Source organism: Monodelphis domestica, chromosome 2 (genome assembly GCF_027887165.1).
Source record: "Monodelphis domestica isolate mMonDom1 chromosome 2, mMonDom1.pri, whole genome shotgun sequence".
NCBI classification, from domain to species: Eukaryota; Metazoa; Chordata; class Mammalia; order Didelphimorphia; family Didelphidae; genus Monodelphis; species Monodelphis domestica.
Genome location: NC_077228.1, coordinates 136565761 through 136584513, shown reverse-complemented (window position 1 = coordinate 136584513; position 18753 = coordinate 136565761). Strand labels below are relative to the sequence as shown.

Below are 18753 nucleotides of genomic sequence, written 5' to 3'. Positions count from 1 at the left end.
TTACTTCTTTTTTCTACTCTACAATCTTGGCTGATGCCCCATCCAGTAGATATCTGAAACTCAATATGTCTAAAACAACTCAACCTTCTTCCCATGCTTTGTCTTCTTTCCCTTCCTCCAAACTTTCCTATTATTGTTGAGTGTACCATCATCCTCCCAGCCCCCCAGACTTACAACCTGATTGTCATTCTCAAATCCTCACTCTCTCTCACCGCCCCCCCATATCCGGTGTGTTGCCAAGTTCTATTGATTTTGCTTTTCAATCCTCTCTCATATGTGCCCCTTCTCTCCTCTGACACTACCACTACCCTGGTACAAGTCCTCAACACCTCATCCCTGAAATACTGTCATAGCCTGCTAGACTGCCTTCCTGCCTCAACTCTCTCTTCTCTGGATTATCTTCCAGTTAGCTACCAAAACATAGATCTGATCACATCATTCCTCTACCCATTTAATAAACTCCATGGTTCCTATTACCTCCGATTCCCCCAGGATCAGATATACAATGCTCTCTGGCTTTTAAAAATCTGGCTTCCTTTTACCTTTCCAGTCTTTCACCGTACTCCCTTCCACATATTATTTCATCCAGTGACACTGGACTTCTTGTTCTTTCTTGAACCAGACATTCCATTTCCTGATTCCAAGTATTCATTCATTCATTCAAGAAGATGGAGTGTCCCTCTCTTGCCCAGGATGCCAGTACAGCAATCATGCACTGGCCAAATCCCACTACTATTTAAGCACAGAAGTTATGACCTCTCTTTCTGAACTGGTCCAGTTCACTCCTCTTTAGGCAGCCTGGTGGCCCCTTGCTCCCAGGAGCTCATGATATTGATGCCAGACTTAGCATGGACATCTGATCAGTTAGTCCACTGTAACTATTATATATTCTCAATAATAATAAATACTAATAAAGTAAATAAATGCTCAAGCAATCCATAAGCCTCAATCTCTCCTGTAGAAGAGGTTATAAGAATGTGTGTCTTCACTGTCTGTCCCCTAAGCCTAGAATCCTTTCACACCTCATCTCTACCCCCTGGATTCCTTCAAGATTCACCAAAAATCTCAGCTTCTGCAAGAAGCCTTTTCTGAGCCTAGGCCCTTCCCTCTGAAATAATCTCCAGTTTATCCCATATATAACTTGCTTGTATTTAACTCTTTACATAATTGTTTTACAGCATTAGACTGTGAACTCCTTGAGGGCAGAGACTGTTTTTAATTTTTCTCTGTATCTCTAGCACTTAGCAAGGTGCATGGCCTGAAAGAAACACCTACTAAATGTTGTTGGTTGATTAATAACATGTACAAAGTATGCCCAGGGGAGCCTGTCAGCATACCTACCTCTGCATTTCTTCCATCAGACTCCTCTTTTTTTGGTACCAGACTTATTTGACAGTGAACTCCTTTCAGCAAATCCAAATAGGCATCTGCTCTGCAACTTACAGTCCTATTGGAGAGCTGACTGGAATACTTAAGGGTCAAATAACTGGTCCAGGTCATATAGCCAGTATGTATCAAGAGCAACAATTAAACCTACATCTTTCTGCCAGCTGCTCTCTATCCATTACAGAAGGGCTACCTCGAACTGGTGAGAATATCAAAACTGTTTTTGGTGGAATCAGCCAGGCAGAGTCCACTTGTTCCCAGGGGCAACCAGGTAGTACAGTGGATAGAGTACCAGGTCTGGAGTCTGGAGGAACTGGATTCAAATCTGGCCTCAGCTACTTCCTAGCTGTATGACCTGGGGCCAGTCCTTTAATCCCAATTGCATAGCCCTTGCACCTTGCAACTCTTCTGTTTTAGGACTAATACTAAGACAGAAGATGAGGATTTAAAAAAAAGACTTGGAGCTGGAATCAAATAGAGCTAGGAGAGTTTCTCCCTTGTTAAGGTACATACATGTCAAGTGAGCCTTGCCCTTAGGAAAATGAGTCTTGACTTTGCTATAACTATATTCCTTCCTTTTCCTTTTATTTGTTTGTTTGTTTGTTTAAGCCCTTACCTTCTCTCTTAGAATCACTACTGTGTATTGGTTCCAAGGCAGAAGAATGGTAAGGGCTAGGCAATGGGGGTCAAGTGACTTGTCCATGGTCACATAGCTAGAATCTGAGGCTAGATTTGAACCCAGGACCTCTCATCTCTGGGCCTGACTCTCAATCTACTGAGCCACTTAGTTGCCCTCCCCCTCCTTTTATGGCAAATTTCTATAATCAGATCAAGGGAACAGGAGAGATTTTGTAAATTCAGTACTAAATCTATTCATGAGTATTGCTACTAGAATATCTGTGGATTATAATAGGAGGCAAGTCTGAAAAATCCTACAACTTTAATCTGTATTTGTGGTCAAATTATATCGGGATGATAGCCTCTTAAGGGAAGAATTAGACAAAGTAATGAGACAAAGACAATGTTGAAATTGTATATGACTGGCTTCCATATGTATCTAGCATGGAAATTCAGGTTTTAAATGTATTAAATTCTCAAAATTAGATTAAGGATTATACATATAAAATTATGATAGTGATAAAGAAAGTAAAATCATTTCCCCATTTTTAAAGCAGCTGATCATTTTAAAAGGCAGAATAATTCATTTTACCATCAGAGCTCATGATTTTTTGAAAAAAATATTTTTCTACTGGGGAAGCTAAGTGGTGAAGTGGACAGAAAGCTGGGCCTGGAGTCAGGAGGACCTAGGTTCAAATCTGGCCTTAGACATTTCCTGGCTGTGTGACTCTGGGCAAGTCACTTAACCTTGCCTACCCCTTACCACTCCTCTGCCCCACAATGGATACTTAGAATCCATTCTAAGACAGAAGGTAAGAGTTAAAAAAAAAGATTTTTATATCTGGCACATGGTTTAGGCAAAGATAAAAAGGGCAAGTGGTATATAAAAATTGAAATCCTCTAAAGCCTCAGGTGAATTATAGGCTCCTAATTTGATGTTTTTCTTATAGCTCTCTTGAATAGGTTTAGCTCCATAAGGCTTGAGATGTTTTTCATCACATGAACTAGTTTTTGGAAAACCAAATGTAGAAGGTTGTACTAAATTATATTGAGTCTTATTACTGCAGATTTTATGAGAATTATCTAGGAATCTACAAGTGATTTAGAGCCAGAGAAGCAGAGGCCCCCTCAGAGATGTCCTGAGAAATAAGGTCTATGCTAGAATGTCCAGAAAAAGATATTTCCAGGCACCAGATGACTGCATGGGACATCTGGGCCAGAAGACAAGATGAAATGATTAAATGGACTTTGGAAATGGGTTCCTGGCATACAAGAAGACTTGATGTTATTTTATACTGAAGATCATTTTTGTGTTGTTTTGTCCTTAGTCTCATGGTGTTTATGTTTATACTAAAGCTTCTTGGTTACCCTGGTAACATGTACTTCTCCTTTCTCCAAATTAGTCCATTGTGAGTCCTACATGCAGTTTGATCCTTAGCCCTACTTGAATATTTCTGATTCTGAATATATGAAAAACCTCATAGATCTGGCTTATAGAGAAGTGAGCCATGGAGGGAGTGGGCTGGCTGGCCCCCTGGCCCATAAATCAAAAGGGAGAATTAGAACAGCAAATGGTAGTAGGAATGGAGTGAACCACAATTGACTCCAGCTTGTGACTCAATTCTGGAGCTAGTTTAATTTCATTTCTATTAAATTATGGGTCTAATCCAATTTTTGTCTTCTGAGAAAACTTTATTCAATTATGGGAATTGTGAAAAAAAACCTTATTGCATTGTTTGAACCCAGTCCTTCCTGGCTAGGAAGCTGGACCACCTCCATCTGCTGATTAGAGACCCCTAACAAAGGATCTGAATTATATTGACCAGAAACCCAGTCAGATCTGAAGATTGGTGCAAGGAGCTTTCTCAGTTATACATCTCAAGCAACCCATGTGTCATCTGAAAATGGCCCTGTACTAGTCACTGAGTTACTGTTGCCTTGTTCCTTTCTTTGAATACAGTACAGACTCATGTGGGGAATGAGATACCTCTTTTTCTGATTTCAGAGAATTGTAGCTGTTTGCTCGACCTCTTCTTGACTTAGAAAGTCTCTAGTCTTTCTTCCAATTAGAAATAAAACTGCCTAATTTTATATCCTGGTTAATTGTTTTCTTTTAATTAATTTGTCTTAGTTGATTGCATTTAATGCATAAAAATCTGTGTCTCCCTGTATTTAGTTAGGGTCCAGTGACAAAGCTGAGGAGGCCTGGTCCCAATTTGTTATGTAATTGGCATTTACTGTTTAATAAATCAAAAGTTTGGACCTTTGTTTCCTCAGTCATTTCATCATTCACCAACACTATTAGTGCCCTTAAAGAGACAAAATTCCACCTGTAACATTAACTCCAAGTCAAGATTAACTCCCTGTTAACAAGGGGAAATATTGGGGGCAGCTGGGTGGATCAGTTCATTGAGAGCCAGGCCTAGAGATGGGAGGCTCTGGCTCCAAATCTGGCCTCAGACACTTCCTAGCTATGTGACCCTGGGCAAGTCACTTAACTCCCATTGCCTAACTCTAATCAGTCTTCTGCCTTTAAACCAATATTGTATTGATTCTAAAATGGAAAATAAGGGTTATTTTTTTAGAGGCAGTCATGAATGCCAAAACACAGAATTTTTCCATATTGGCATTGCTAAATGAGAAATTAATTTTAAAAAAACAACCCTTACCTTTTGTGTTAGTGTCTATTCTACCAGGACCTGGGTTCAATTCTGGCCTCAGAAACCTCCTAGTTGTGTGACCCTGGCCAAGTCACTTAACCTCATTCACCTATCCCTTTAGCTTCTGTCTTAGAATGTTACTAGGACAGAAAATAAGGGCTTAAAAAGGGGGGGCAGGGGATCATTGAGAATTAAAGCTGCCACTGCCACTACCACTACCATCATCAATCATAGAAAGCTGCCTAGCTTCATAGACCTACTGTGATATAAGAGGCCCGACTTCAGGTCTTCTTGACTCTGAAAGCATCTATCCATCCACTATACTACAGTGTCCCTCTAAGATTACAAGTTGCAGAAGAAGTGTGCATGCATGCTAGCTGAGGAAAATCCCCACCAGGAGCTCTCTCAGATAAAATCATAGAGCAGGTCAAAATAACTGATAATAATTGTAACACATTTGGATATTGTTCTAAGGAACTGAGCAAATACTCTCTTTGGGCTCTCCTTTTTCCTATTCTACCTAAAGTCCTGGTCACTCTTCTTAGAGAGATGACAATCACAGCTTAGGAAGGAAGGAAGGAACAAAGAAGCACCTACTATGTCCTGGCTCTGTGCTAAAAGCTTCACAAATATTAGTTCATCTGGTCCTCCCAATGAGATAGGTGCTATTATCCTCATTTTACAGATGAAGAAGTTGAGGCAGACAGAGATTAAATGAGATGCTCAGGGTCACCCAGGCAGGAAGCATCTGAGTCTGGATTTGAACTCAGATCTTCCTGAGTACAGGGCTTGTACCCTACCTCCAGCACTAGCTGTCTCCTAGCTTAGCCTAGCTCTTCTGTTTGTTTGTTTGTTTTTTCCAGGAAGATGCCATACTTACGTTGATCTCCTCTTCTGAGGTTTCCACTTTGAAGGGGCGAATGCTTTCATCCTCAGGTGTGTGGGGCTTACTTCCTGGACCCCACCATCCATCCCCAATTTCCAATTTTCCATTATTCATCTTATCCATGACCCAGGAGACAAAACGGAACAGAAGCAAGACGGCAAAGATCTGTATCCACCACATATCTGTAAGAGAATACACGTGAGCAGAATTAGTCAGGGGCAATCATCTCCACAGCTTGGAGAGCAGTCAGTCATTACAGCTTACAGACTTCTTTCTAGATTCCTAAAACTTCCAGGAACATGGAGCATCCTTCTTTCCATGACCAAAGCCCAAAGAATTTCCTGAAGACAGGGAACATTAGCTCTTCCACCTTGAAGGGCCAAGTCTTTTTTTTTTCTTTAAACTTTTGCTTTCTCTCTTAGAATTGATCCTAAATATCTATGCTAAAACAGAAGAGCAGTAAGGGTTAGGCAGTTGGGATTAAGTGACTTGCCTAGGATCACACAGCTGGGAAGTATCTGAGAGCAGATTTGAACCCAGATCTTTCCAACTCCAAACCTGCCTCTCTATCCACTGAGCCACCTAGCTGCTTCTGAAGGGCTAAGACTTAGCCTTGGCAATCTGTAAACACATCTGATGGTGGCATGGATAAGTCAGTATGGTGCATGAAGGGAGTCCTGAACTTAAGACTCAAGCTAGTCTTGGGGTTCAGACTGCCTTTGACACTTGCTAGCTGTGTGACCGAAGGCAAGTACCATGTTCCTAACTTCAGTTTCCTCATCTGTAAAATGGGGATAATTGTACCTACCTCACAAGATTGTTATGAGATTCACATGAGATTATCTGTGTAAAGTTCAATATTAGCAGCATTAAGTATCATCTGTTGGAAATGAGAATGAACTCAGAAGATGAATGTATCTACATTGCTAGATAGACCTGAATTATCAGTAAGCCTGTAACTAAACTAAAGCAGGGAAACTTCATAGAGCACAAAATATCAAAGCTAGAAGAAATCTTAGAGATCCATCCTTTAATTTTATGGAAAAGGAAACTGAGGCCCAAGTCACTAAAAAAGTGACTTGCCGAGATTGCCCAGGTAGCAAGAAAAAACATAGTCAAACCCACATCCCTGACTACAAGTCTAGAGCATTTCTACTCTGTGATGCTGCCATATAATATACTCTGCATGCTCACTGTCTAATGAGATAAGATGGGTATTGCACATTAAACCACCAATTAAGCATACTTCACTTGAGTGGATATACAGCGCAGGATTAGCCCTATTAGTTCAGGTATTCAAAGGTCATTGAACAGTCAACAAAAGATTTGCTTAGCCATAGCAAAGAAAGGATCTCCAAGAAGGCTGCTCCAGGAGCTTGGGTAGAGACACAACCCCCTTCACTTCCATATTTGTGTTGTCTTGGGACATCTACCAAATCTGAGGGACTCCACTTAATGAGCTTTGGTGTCCCTAAAGCCACATTAATATGGCCAGTGGATACTGGGTGCATCATGGGAAGTACATCTTGAGCCTTGGCCCCATGAGCCAATCAAGTCTTAGGGACAGCCTTGTTGCCTTTGAGGGAAAAACTAGACTAACCTACATTGGCTAAGGGATTGGGATAGTGGTCCCAACATATAGAGGAAGGATTGGTTGGAGGAGTAAAAGGAACTATAATCCCAGAGTATTTGCAGCTTATATCTCTAATGCCTCGTATGGCAGGAAGCTACCTGAATGATGGCAGAACTAGATCAGGAGTCTTCTTTAGAGAACTTCAAGGGGCCGAGTTTTAGCATCCCCTTGCTTCTCCCTTCCTTAGATATTCTACTCCCACCTCACCTCCTAGGAGGGTTTAGATACCATTTCAAATACAGAAATTTTAAAGTGGGATGGCTCCTCTATAGATCTAGGGTTTTTTTTTTTTAAACCCTTACCTTCCGTCTTGGAGCCAATACTGTATATTGGCTCCAAGGCAGAAGAGTGGTAAGGGCTAGGCAATGGGGGTCAAGTGATTACAACATGATTAAAATCAAGAACCTTACATCGGGTGAACTTTGAACTTTCTTCATCTTCTTCTCAGAGTCCTACCTAGGACAAAGCTTGAATGTTATAGCAACATACTGGGCAATAGAGGCAGTGAGGTGAAGCAATAGGCATGGAGTCAAGAAGATCTGAATTCAAATCCTGCCTTGGGCATTTAATAGCTATGTGATCCTGAACAAATCACTTAACTTCTTTCTGCCTCAATTTCCTCTTCAGTAAAATAGGAGTAATAATAGTGGAATCGAGAAAGCTACTTGTTCATATAAGGATAGGCTGGTGTCCTTTGAGGTTCCTTCCTAATTCTGAATTCTGTGATTTCATGAAGGCCAAAAATAGGGAGAGACCACAGTCAGCTGGTATTGACTCCCTTGGCTCCTACAAGAGAGGGCCTAATGACAGTAGAACATCCTATCATTCATTCCAAAACCTGTGACTAGGTAGGAAGATAAGTAACTACAACATCCTACTTTTCTATACAGCCTAAAACCTTGGTACTGATAAAAGAGGTATTGTGGTATGGTTTAGAAGGGGAAAACACTGGACTTGGACCCAAAACCCAGCTCTGCTGCTTACTGGGTGTCCTCTGGCAAGTCACTGAACACTGAATGGTAGAGAGCACTGAATGTGGATTTAGGAGATATCTGGATCTTACCTCTAGCAGTTACTAGAAAACCAGAGGAAGTCCCTTCACTTCTCTTTCAACTCTCTTCAGTACAGTGGAAAGGATGGTACTTATAAGTACATAAGATCAAAGAAAGAATAAGAGCGCCAAAGGGCCTTAGAAATCATCTGGTTCCACACCATTATTTTCCATTTGAGGAAAACACAAACCAGAAGTGAAATAACTTGCTCAAGGTCATACAGGGAGTTTCAAAATTCCTAAAACAAATATGGCTGTCTTCCAAGAGCTACTTTACTATGTAGATGCACCAGACACAGAGGAAAGAGCCAATATTAGGAGCCTGCAGCGAGTCAGAAGTTTCTCTCACTCCAGGTACCTTCCTGGTGTTTGTTGGTAGTCTAGTCCTTGGTGAGCTGACTATGGCAAACTCTTCCCAAGGCAGCCCAGCTGGCTTAAACCAGCCTTGTGGGCAGTCACTGTTGCCAAATATTTGAAAACACCCTCCTTCCATACTCCACCTGTCCCTGAAAGAGCCTGCCCATTCTCTATCCCCAACTTCTCTCCAAACCACTCCTTGTGGTTTGTAAGAGAAATGGTCTCAACCCCTCTTGGGTTGTGGGTTCTCCCTTTGGATGTCCTCCAGCATACTTGCCCTCACTTTGCCTTTTAATAACTAATCCCTTTAACTCAACCAGAACTCCTTAATATTTGAGGGATGGGTTTTTCATGATTTATAGTAGTAATTGGGTATGGGATTCTATAAGAGTAAGTAACAATAGATTACCCCCAAAATAATAATGATAATAATAACAATAATTAGTAATTGCATTATATAGTACTTTAAGGAGCAGCTAGGTGGTGCAGTAGACAGAGTCTAGAGTCAAGGAGACATCTACCTGAATTCAAATCTGGCCTCAAACACTTATGAGCTGTGCGGCCCTGGATGAGTCACTTATCCCTGTCTCCTTCAGTTTCCTTATCTAGAAAATGATCTGGAGAAGGAGGTAGCAAACTACTCCACTATCTTTGCCAAGAAAACTCCATATGGAGTTACAAAGAGTGAGGTACAATTAAAATGACTGAGCAACAATGAAACTCCTGTACCTATATTGCTCACTTCCTATAAATTATTTCATTTGGTCCTTGTATCTACTCTGTAAGGTAGCTATTTTTGAGATCCTGAAGGAAGAGAAAGTATTAACCTCTTTTTATGGAGTCAAGTGCTCTCATTATTCCCATTTTACAGATGAGGAAACTGATTTTGCTTAAGGTGATCTAGCTTGTAAGGTGGGGGATAGGATGTGACGTCAGTCCTTCCTGTTCCCAAGTCTAGTGGTCTATTGATAATGCTGTCTATTAATGAGTAAATGGGATCACCATTTTCTTTGACTCCCCTCCCTCTCTCAGAACCTAGTATCTGATAGTCCTCTACAAAAACAGCTTTCACCTCCTTCAGGATCCCCCAAAAGAGCTCCAAGGAATTATAGGAATAATGAAAATGAGATAAGGTAGAAGTAAGGATCATTGGCTTTTTTAAAGTAAATGCCCAGAGTAGATGGTGGCTGCTTGTCCAGTGGGCACTTTAATCCTTTTAATCAGGGTAAATGCTTTAGATCCCCCCCAAGAAAATAGATATAAAGTGATAACCTTTGTACAACCCAGTAGAATTGCTTGTTGGCTCTGGGAAGGGGGATGGAAGAGGGGAGGAAAAGAATCATGGAAACGGAAAAATATTTTTAAAATAACAATTAAAAAAATAAATCTAAAAAAAAAAAAGATCTCCCCCTCCCCCAAGAAACAAAGAGAGGGAATTCTAAATTGGACTCTCTTCTGCCCCTTTCTGGAGAGCTCCCGTTCACTGAGTTCAGCTCCAGAGGCTGAATTTTGGAGTTGGTCCTAGCAGAAGAGACTTCCTTTCTTCATCTTTCTGAGGCCTTGACAGTGGCAAAGGGGAGGGCCCCTTTGGGTTGTGTTAGTTAAAGAATGAAAAACAGCTACCAAGGATTTCTCTTCTGCCTCAGGGCCTGCGAAGTGCCCAGCCCCATTTAGCAAGCATTTCCTCAAATTGGGAGAAATCAGATCAAGAGTAGTGACTGGAAGAGTCCTTCATCTTAAGCATAACTGCACAGCCAGTGTCCCTGCAATGTGGTGAGGAGAGGGGGGCTAGTTTCCCTTTGATACTGGACAGTCTTCAGTCTGGTCATTTTAGGGCAATTAAAACCAAGGCTCAATATTTATCTCCTGGAAATGGGCTTTGAGGCACTTATGAAACTGGAGTAAAATTCCATATGGGAATGTTCACTATTATACTGATTTGCTTGGGGCAGGCTGGGATGCTCAGTAGATAGAGAGCCAGGCCTAGAGGTGAGAGGTCCTGGATTCAAATGTGACTTCAGATATTTCCTAGCTGTGTGACCCTGGGTCACTTAACCCCAATTGAAAGTCACTTACTGCTCTTTTGCTTTGAAGCCAATGCTTAGTATTGATTCTAAGATGGAAGGTAAGGATTAAAAAAAATTTTTTTTAAATACCTCCATGGAATAAAAGGCCAATGTCTGGAATTCCCTTGTTAACAGAGTCTTTCAATAGCCTCTAAGAGCTAAGTGTGATAAAGAGGCTTATTTGTTCTTTCCATTAATTAGGCTATGGTGAGTAGGGCTTCTCATGGCACTGAATTTAGGGGGCATGATAGCAAAATAATGATTTCATAACACTGGAAAAAATGTTAAATTTGTTCCATTTACATATGAGCAACATTTGTACCATTTCAATAGTTTAGAAACAAGTAAGAGTAGTACCTAGTTGGTAAAAATAATTAGTCAGCACTGTAAAACTGCACTCTGTATAAGCTCCTCCTAGAAACAGCCCCAACTTACCCCCTTGTCCCTGAGAGCAGTCTCCCCAGAAGTGGTAAGGTTTTTCACTCTTAGAACTACTATGGGAGTCTTCCCTTCAGTTCAGCTAAATTTGTGACAATTACTTCTTGAATCCTGCCTCTTGGAAGGGTGGTGTAGTGGTGAGAAAGCTGGCCACAGAGCCAGAAGGACACGGTTCAAGTCTTGTCTCCAACATAAATAATCTTTAAGTATTCTAGGGAAATCTCTATGACAACAAATTGCAGAGAAAAGAGTCTCTGCTTTGATAGAGGAAGTATCTCATCAGGAACTCTCCACACAAATAAATCCACAGGTCATTTCCAAAGTACACAAATAAAACTTTCATAAAGTCCATCACAAATCACAAAGTCAATTTGAGAGTACTTGGCATGGAACTCATTATTCTGCCTTTGGTGGGAGAAAACTGGGATAGGTTTGATGTCCAAACCTCAGGGAAAATAACCTCAGAAGAGAAGAAGGGGAAAGAAAACATGGGGATGAGGAAATATAAAGGGAAAAGACTGAAATTAACAAAGAATTTAGGACAGAGAAAACTCAGTTAGAAATACTGTGGGTTAGCTGATAAACCAACAGAGAATATATTAATTACAGAGAAGAATATGGCCTCCAGATCTTATTATAAATGAGTCTAATTCCATCCTGACAAGTCAAAGGAAAATTAATCAACAGCTGATGAATCAGGGGATCCTGTGGATTCCCAAGAAAGTATGAAACCACAATGGAATATTTCCAAATGGCTTGAGAGAAAAGTAAGAATTGTAAAAGCAGAGTTTATGGACTACACAGCAAAAAAACAATGTCAGAAAAGAAAAACCATGATGGCAAATCTCACTCCAAGATACAAAAGAGAGAATAAGTGATTAGAAACACAAACACATAGAAATGAAGAATGACCTCAATGAAAAGAAACAAAAAGCAATATGGTACTACTAAAAATCTTTGTCTATTTCTCAGCAACAAAATTTGACTGGCTATTAGGGTAGAGATATTGGAAATAGGTAAAAAGAACGAAATAGCAAACGCATTTATATAACACAATACGATACAAATAGCAATCAGTTCTGAGAACACAAATGATGCAAAGCAAATGGAAACTTAACAAGGACATCCTAAATAAAGATGAATCAAAGAACAAACCATGGAAACAATAATTATGTAAAGAAAATTATAATATGAAATAACATAACAAAATTTCTGAGCTGCAGCTAAAGCAGTCCTGAGGGGGGGGGGAATCAGATCCCTAAAAACATATATTAACACAAAAAAAAGATTAATAAACAAGATGTGTACATATGAATTAGAAAGCCAACAAACAAATCTATAACATGCAAAAAAGGAGATATTAAAAAGTAGAGGAGAAAGAGATAAGCTGGAATATACAATGCACTTTCTGGAACTTAGGGTTTAAGAGGAAGCTCTACCCTTTTGGTAAGTCAGAGTTATATTGCTCACCTCTTAGAGTTGAAGGGTTTCCCTAGTCTTCCTCCAAGAGTTCAAGAAGAATAAATAACCTTTGTCAAGACGAGTGCTGATTCCTTTACACAGATTTCTAGACCATTCTCCATAAAGAACTGTCCCATACATCTGAACCAGAAAGTACTTTGGTACAGTAGTCAAACAGCTGAATTTGGAGTTAGAGATGAAAGTTTAAATACAGGGTCCTCTATGACATATCAGATCATAGACAATTCATTTAACCTTTATATGTTTTCTTCCTCATCTGTAAGATGAGGGGGCTGAACTCAGTGACCTCTAAGGTTCCTTCCAACTCTGGATCTGTGATCTATTACTCAAAATACCTTCACTTTTGATCCATAGACATTCAAGACAACTCTTTGAACAGCTTGGCAAAACGCCTGTATATTGCTATTATAATTGGTATACAAAGCAAAAAACAAGAGATCTTTCTCAAGGAAAAGGATCTCAAGTTTTATTTCACTCTTCTTTTATACATTTTAGTGCAAGAAACCACAACCCAATTTTCCTAATCCAAATCCTGATGAATTTCTTTTTCAGCTTGGCCATTCTAAAAGCCAAGTGACCTCTCTATGACCTCTTGTTCTTCCAAAATTATGTTTAGGCCAAGCCTGATTTGTTCTTCCAAAATCATTCTTCGAGGATCACATGACAGTACTATTTTTACAGTTGGTTTAAATAAATACACATTTATCCTGTAAAATATCTAAATACAAACTGCTAATGATAATGTAGAAAAGTTGGTCAAGTTCCCTATGAATCAGAAAGAAAATAAAGAAAAAAAATCAAGGCAACTTCAAGACACCATTTTATACCCACTAGAATGGCAAAAGCATCAAAGGATGACTAAATCCAATGGGAAGTGGGGCCTCACAACCAAAAATTCTCTAACACAATGCTGATGAGACTTTAGATTGGCACAATCACTTTGGAAAGCAAGTAACCAATGCTATCTTTTGATCCAGTGATTCAACTGATGGAACTTTATCCTCAAGAATGTCATTAAAAGGAAAAAAATGACTTACGTGTGAAAATGTAACTGAAGAAAATATTCATTAGACATGTCAAGCTAGAAGCTAAGAGACCATTTGGTTTATCTCCTTCACTTAATTGATAAGGAAATTGACACTCAAGTAGGTTAAATGACTTGTCCAAGCTCACACAGGTAATATGTCAGAAGTGAGATCTGAACCCAGTTTCTTTTTTTTAAATCTGTACTTATTTATTTTATTAATTTCATGGAATAACAAATTTCCATATATTTTCTTGTTATATGACATATATATGTTGAAATTATCTCCCTTCCTCTATTCCCTTCCTCCTCCTGATGATAGCAAGTGATTCCATCCAAGTTAGACATGTATTATCATGCAAAACATATTTCCATATTTTTCATTTTTATAAGTGAGTAATCTTATAAAACCCAAACCCAAATAAACAAGTGAAAAATCACCTGCTTTAATCTGCATTCCAACTTCAACAGTTCTTTCGCTGCAGGTGGATAGCATTCTTAGTCCTAAGTCCCTCAGAATTGACCTAGATCATTGCCAATAATAGCTAAGTCTATTATAGTTGATCATTCCACAATATTGCTGCTACTGTGTACAATGTTTTCCTGGTTGAACTCAGTTTCTGATTCCAAAATTGATGCTCTTTCCATTACTTCTTATATTCATTTGTAATGGCAACAAAATAAAAAATAAAACTGAAAAAAACCTATTTATCTAATATAGCTGAATTAATTATGGTATAATTCAACATAATGTTGGAGTAGTTTAGTGATGTTCAAAATAGAATAAAAATAAATGAGAAGTATCATGGTGTAGGAATGGGGAAAAAATAGCTTTGGCACCAGAGAACCCAGACTTGAATCCTCAATCTTCCAATATCTGTGTGACTTTGGACAAGTCACTTCTCATATCTTTAAGTTCCTTATTATAAATGAGGAGTAGGACTAGATACTTTCTAAGGTCCCTTTCCAGTTTTTAATTTTTGATCCTATGGTAGATACAAAGAAATATAGAAAGAGCAATGAGAAGGAATGCAATGTGAGATTAACTCAATCATTATCTATAAATGTCTTCCCCATAGAATGTAAACTTCTTTATGTCTTTGTATCCCTAAAGATGCTACCTCCCAAAAAGGAAATCTGTGGCAAACCTGGACAGCATACTAAAAAAAGCAGAGATATCACTTTAAAGACAAAGGTCTATATAGTCAAAGCTATGGTTTTTCCAGTAGTTATGAGAGTTGGACTATAAGGAAAGCTGGGTACCACAGAATCAACACTGGTGAACTGTGGCACTAAAGAAGACTTTCAGGAGTCTCTTGGATAGCAATAAGATCAAAGCAATCAATACTTAAAGAAATTAATTCAGACTATTCACTGTATGGTCAAATACTGAAGCTGGAGCTTAAATACTCTGGCCACATAATGAGAAGACAGGACTTGTTAAAAAAAAGTCTCTGATGTAGGGAAATATTGAGGGCAAAAGGAGAAGGAATGGCAGATGATGAGATGGATAGATAGTGCTATGGAAGCAATGAGCATGAGCTTGGACAGACGTCAGGAGATAGTGGATGATAAAAACAGCCTGGCGTGCTATGATCCATGGAGTCATGAAGAGTCAGAATAAATGAACTATTATCAACCCTAGTACCTGGTATATAATAAATGATTAATAAATGCATGTTGACTATTTTAATGATTGATTATTAGGTCATTCCCTCAGACTTCTCTTCCCTGATATTTATTTCAATGTCTCTAACCTTTCCAGGTAGGTTCTACTTACTAATTCTTTCACTTTGTTTTTTGTTTGTTTGTTTGTTTGTTTGTTTTTCACTTATTTGTTCACTTTGGTAATTCTCTCTAAACTCTTTTTTTCTTCTCTGGTGCTGAAGCCCAGGAGAGTTCACCCTCAGAAATCCACAATATGAAGGTAGAATGCCTAACTTCAATTTGTTATCTATCTTCCTAGACTCTGTACCTAGTATCCCAGATGCTGATGCATGCTGACAAGGCACGTTAACTGTGTTTCCTGTATCTAATCTCAGGAGGACCAGCTTGAACTTTAAACACAAACTCTCTTGACCTCATGGAGCAAAGTATTGGATTTGGCCATGGATCCCTCTACTATGTTGACTTAGGAAAGAAACACAGTATCAGTGACCGATAAGAAATATCTAATCTAACAGAAGAAGACAAAAAAGAAGGGGGTAGTGTTTCATGCTACTTGTACTAGAATGAGACTTTTAAGCAATAGGAATAATATACCTTCTTCCCCAATTCAATTCACTAATTGAATGTATGTAGATCACTGTTCTAGGTCTGGGGTGGGGGGGCAGACAAAATACAGATGAGACCTGGTGTCTGTCCAATGGAACTTTCACATCATTTCAAATAGGGATAGGACATCTCTCTCTCTCTCGCTCTCTCTCTCTCTCTCTCTCTCTCTCTCTCTCTCTCTCTCTCTCTCTCTCTAACACACACACACACACACACACACACACACACACAATCAAAGTAATACATAATAAGGGTCCAAGTAATATAAACACACATACACACACACACACACACTCCTCCAGGTCTTCTATGAAGAAAACTTTATAGAACAAAGAGCACTTGTGTTGGATTTGAAAGGATGAGAAAAAATCTCACAGGCAAATAGAGAAGGGCATTCCATGCAGAGAAGCAGCAAAAGACAAAGGCACACCATGAATAAGAATGTGCTTCATGTGCTCAAGGGAACAGTGAGTGGTTCCCTTTGGTTGGTCTAGAATATAGACTACATAGAGACAGCCAGGAGCTGTAATAGATAGACCACTGAGTTTAGAATCAGGAAGACCTGAGTTTGAATCTAGCCCCATACACTAGCTGTGTCACCCTGAACAAGTCATTTAACTCGTCTGCCTTTGTTCCCCCATTTGGTGATAATAGCACCTACCTCCCAGGTTTATTGTGAAGATTAAATGAGATATTTATAGAGCACATTGCAAACCTTAAAGCATTCTATAAATATTGGCAATTATTAAAGGTGCAATTATATGAGATTAGATAAGGAGGAAAGGAAGAGATGTATCAGATTGTTGAAGGCCTTGAATGCCAGACTAAGTAAGGATTATGAATTCCAAATATGCCATTAATACCACCCCTTCTGTTTCCTCCAAGAGTGTGCCCCATAAATCAACTCTTCTCATCTAGTTTTCAACATTTTCTATCTGACTTCTTTCTTACTTCCTTAGGAACATACCCAGTTCTCCCTCATTCTTAAAAAACCTTCCCCAAACTTTCCCATCCCCTTTATACTCCTTTCTCAATGTAGAAAAAGCTGTCCTCACCCCCTCATTTCCTATTCACTTCTTACAGTATGACTTACATTTCTACCATTGACTGAAACTGCTCTTTAAGGTCACCAGTGATCTCTCTAGTAGCCTCATCTGGGGGTTCAGTCTTCTTAAATCTGAAACATTTGACATTCTTGACCACATCCTTCTTCTAGTTATTCTCTCCTCCCCATATGCAATCGGTGGTCAAGTCCTATCATTTTCTCACCTCTGACATTGTCTGCACTTTGTGCAGACTGTCATTGCATCAAGCCTGGATATTACAATAGACTCTCTGCCTCAGTCTCTTCTCACTCTAGTCCATCCTCTGTTCAGCTGTTAAACTGATCTTCCTAAAATACAGGTCTTTTTACTTCCATATCACTTCCTCCCCCTCCCCCATCTATTTAATGAACTCCAGTGCTACAGTGAATTTCCCTGATAAAGGTCTCATTTCTCAAATATGTATGGAAGTCAAATATGGGTGGAGTCAAATTTACAAAAATCACAGCCATTGCCCAATTGATAAATGGTCAAACTATATGAACAGGTAGTTTTCAGAAGAAGAAATCAAAATGATCATTAGTCATATAAAAATGATCTAAATTATGAACAATTAGAGAAATGCAAATTAAAACAACTGAGGTACCACCTCACAGATCAGATTGGCTAACATATCAGGAAAGGAAAAGGAAAATGCTGGAGGGGATGTGGAAAAATAGGGACACTAATGTACCAATGATGTAGTAAACTGGTTCAACCATTTTGGAGAACCATTTGGTACTTAATAGCCAAAGCCCTATGACATTGTGCATACCCCTTAACTCAGCAATATTATTATTAGGTCTGCACCCCAAAGTGACTGAAGAAAGAGAAAGGACCTATTTGTATAATCACAGCAGTTGTTTTGTGGTGGCAAAGGATTGGAAATTGAAAGAATGCCCATTAGTTGGGGAAGGGCTAAACAAGTTGGGGGATATGCTAGTGATAGAATATAGTTGTGCTATAAGAAATGAGAAGCAGGCTGGTTTCAGAAATCCTGGAAAGACTTATATGAACTGACTGAGTGAAGTGATCAGAACAAAGAGAATATTATACATAGTAATAGCAATATTTTAAAGATTTGATTTAGCATTGATGACAGAAGATGATCAACTGTGAATGATTTAATTACTCTAATCAATAAAATGATCCATCATAATTCTAAAGGATTCATGATGAAAAATTCCATCCACCTCCAAAGAAAGAACTGATGAACTCCGAGTACTGAATGCACCATTTTCCCCACTTTATTTTTCTTGCTTTTTTTTTTTGCAACAGAGATAATATGGAAATATATTTTTGCTTTCTCAATGGTTGCGGAAGGAGCTGGAGGAAGAAAGAGAATTTGGAATTGGACATTTTAAAATGAATATTAAAAAGAAAGAAACCTGAGATTTGCATTGATTCTCAAATAAAAAATAAACTTCAGTGCTCCATTTTCAAATAGAAAGTCTCTATTTGACTTTCCAAGAATAATCCTTGGAACTTTTCTGCCTTAGAATTGATACTTAGACAGAAGGTGGGGGTTTAATATAAATAGATTTTTGAAATGGGAAAGGACCTGCTTGTACAAAAAGTATATACCACTACTCTTTTTGTGATGTCAAAGAATTGGAAACTAAAGAGATGTCCCTCAACTGGAGAATGGCTGAACAAATTGTGGTATAGGATGGCAATAGAATACTATTGTTCTATAAGGAATGATAAACAAGATGATTTCAGAAAGAGCTGGAAAGACCTATGTGAACTTATACAGAATGAAATGAGCAGAACCAGGAAAACATTGTATACAGCAA

General features: G+C 38.9%; 1 protein-coding gene across 3 annotated transcripts in view; it reads right to left on the bottom strand.

The window, feature by feature from the left end:
- The window catches only part of EPHX1 (epoxide hydrolase 1), a 56456-nt gene that overhangs the window by 14385 nt on the left and 23318 nt on the right, over positions 1–18753 (bottom strand). For all 3 annotated transcript variants that reach the window (XM_007481492.2, XM_007481493.3, XM_001376568.5), the window contains exon 3: positions 5545–5732. In XM_007481492.2, the coding sequence (XP_007481554.1) occupies positions 5545–5732 (188 nt within the window). The remainder of the gene's footprint in view (positions 1–5544; positions 5733–18753) is intronic.